Source organism: Protobothrops mucrosquamatus, unplaced genomic scaffold (genome assembly GCF_001527695.2).
Source record: "Protobothrops mucrosquamatus isolate PMUCROS unplaced genomic scaffold, P.Mucros_1.0 scaffold3824, whole genome shotgun sequence".
NCBI lineage: Eukaryota > Metazoa > Chordata > Lepidosauria > Squamata > Viperidae > Protobothrops > Protobothrops mucrosquamatus.
This window is the reverse complement of record NW_015389776.1, coordinates 473-3,063: the sequence shown is the minus strand read 5'-3', so window position 1 is coordinate 3,063 and position 2,591 is coordinate 473. Positions and strand designations below refer to the sequence as shown.

Sequence of the window (2,591 nt, the reverse complement as noted above, 5' to 3'; positions counted from 1 at the left end):
TCAAGACTGGCAAATTAAACTATTGGATGAATTGAGACAAGAGAAAGTGCTTCAGTCTTGGTTCTTATATTATCAATTGGCTGAAAGATGGTGTTTAGATCAAAAATTGGGTCTTATGTTGGAAGATGGGAATTTGATAAAGCAGATTAAAGATCAAAGCAGAGCCCATATTAGAAGAATTTATAGTGTATTATTAGAGTTGGATTCGGAAACAGAACTAATTAAAGATTGTATGATTAAGTGGGCTCAAAACATTCAAGAACCAATTATGTTAGAGACTTGGGAGATAATCTGGGTTAGAAATGTTAAGTTTACCCAAGCTCAGAATTTAAGGGAAAATTTTTATAAAATGTTTTACAGATGGCATTTGGATCCTCAAAAATTATCTTGCATGTATCTGAATTTGCAGCCAAAATGTTGGAGATGTGATAATATGGATGCGACTTATTATCATATTTGGTGGACTTGTAGGGATGTCAAAGCCTTCTGGATTAAAATATGGTGGAATATTCAACAGATTTTCAGGAAAAAGATAAAATTTACACCGCAATTATTCTTATTGGGTATTATGGAGAATTTGGATCGAAAAGAAATGAATCTTATGTTGTATTGCATCACAGCAGCAAGAATACTGATTGCTCAGAATTGGAAAAAAAAGATACTACCAACTATGGATGATTGGAGACAGAAAGTCTCACACTTTGCAGAAATGGCTAAAATATCCGCATACCTGAAGGATCATTCACAGGAGACATTTATCCTGATATGGAGAAGATGGATAGACTATATTCAGAAAAAATATGAATTGAGAAATTATCATCTTGCTTTTGATTAATTATTAAATTTTTATAAGTTTATTATTGTATTTTAGAGTTATAGTAAGTTTATATCTGGTTATTGTATGAATGGATAGCTTTGGATAGATTAAAATTATTTTGTAATTATTCCTGGGTTTAGTTCTGGGAAGTCCGGGGGGGAGCGGGGAAAAGGATAAAAATATATAAGAACTGATGTGTTTATTAATTATTCTGGAAGTATATTTATGAGGATGATCCTGGCTGTTACCCCAAACTGCTTCTGGCTGGTGCTTGAGAAAGAGGCTGGGAAGTAGGGAGTGGAAGGAGGAAGGTGGAGTGGTTGAGAGTCTAGAGGGAGGAAGGTTTGGTACGAGAAAGAGGGGGAAGCAGAGAGGGGGCAGCCGAGACCACCTGTAAAGTATTGTTTTTTTTATGCATTGATGTTTTGTATTTATAAGCGTCAAGTTTATGTTTATATTTTGTTATACTCGAAAATAATAAAAAATTTTATATTAAAAAAAAACAAACCCTCCAGTGATGGAGCACCCACAATTTCTGGAGGAAAGTCGCTCCACTGGTTGAGTGTTCTCACTGTCAGGAAGTTTCTCCTTAATTCCAGGTTGCTTCTCTCCTTGATTAGTTTCCATCCGTTGCTTTTTGTCTTGTCTTCTGGTGCTTTGGAAAATAAGTTGACCCCCCTCCTCCTTGTAGCAGCCCCTCAAATACTGGAATGCTGCTATCATGTCCGCCCCAGTCCTTATTTTCTTTAAACTAGCCATACCCATGAATCCTGAATCCGTTCTTCATATGTTTTTGTCTCTAGGCCTTTAATCATCCTAGTTCAGTGGTGGCGAACCTATGGCACGGGTGCCAGAGGCGGCACTCAGAGCCCTCTCTGTGGGCACGCGGGCCATTGCCCCAGTCCTAGGCCTTCAGCTGGGTTTTATAAAACCTTTTCGGTTTAGGCCTCCATTGCCATGTGCAAAAAAACCCAAAGTTCAATCAATCAGTCAATTTCAACTTCTCACGGAAAAAAAAAAGATCTTGCAAAGTTGGAATTGATTGATTGAACTTTTCAGTCCCACCCAGTCTGCCGTTACCACCCGCTTAAGCAGGGGGCTGGACTAAATGATCTTCAACGTTCCCTCCAGCTCTGTTATTCTCTGTTAAAGCTATTTAATGTGTGTGTGTGTGTGTGTGTGTGTTGTACAGGGCTTTAATGTTCTTCTTTTTCCTGCTTTGCGTTACCCAGGTTTTATTCCCTCAGACAAGGAATCTATTTCCTATGTCTTGAGGAAAAAGGAAGGTGGGAATATCGTAATCATAGTTGTGGGAGGGGCCAAGGAAGCCCTAGAAGCCCGTCCCGGAGCTTACACCCTCGTGTTAGAGAACCGCAAGGGCTTCGTTCGGCTGGCCATAGAGAATGGGTAAGTAGGAACAGCTTCTGGGGGGCGGGGTCCTGATCTTCTTGTATAATGTACATCACACGCAGTGGTGGGATTCAGCCGGTTCACACCACTTTGGCAGAACCGGTTGCTAATTTTTTGTTGCCCAGGCCCAGAATGGACTTCCGGAAGCGGCATCCATGTAGAGAACCGGTTGTTTACCTATTTGAATCCCACCACTGATCACGTGAAGTATTACCGTGTTTCCCTTCAATGTGCAAAGCTTGAGAAAGAGTGCTCGAATCCGTTATTTGCAGCCACCCAGCCTTCCTCGGTTATCTCAACCTGTTTGGTTCCATCTCTCCTTCTGGTTCGTCTCGGTTCCTAGCACGTCGCTCGTCCCCGTGTT

At 40.6% G+C, this 2,591-nt stretch overlaps 1 protein-coding gene across 1 annotated transcript in view; it reads left to right on the top strand.

Moving 5' to 3' along the window:
• LOC107298260 (2-acylglycerol O-acyltransferase 2-A-like) overlaps positions 1-2,228 on the top strand; it is an 18,719-nt gene extending 16,491 nt beyond the window's left edge. Inside the window, exon 4 of the mRNA XM_029286482.1 lies at positions 2,050-2,228. Coding sequence (XP_029142315.1) covers positions 2,050-2,228 — 179 coding nt within the window. The remainder of the gene's footprint in view (positions 1-2,049) is intronic.
• The last annotated feature ends 363 nt before the right edge of the window (positions 2,229-2,591 follow it).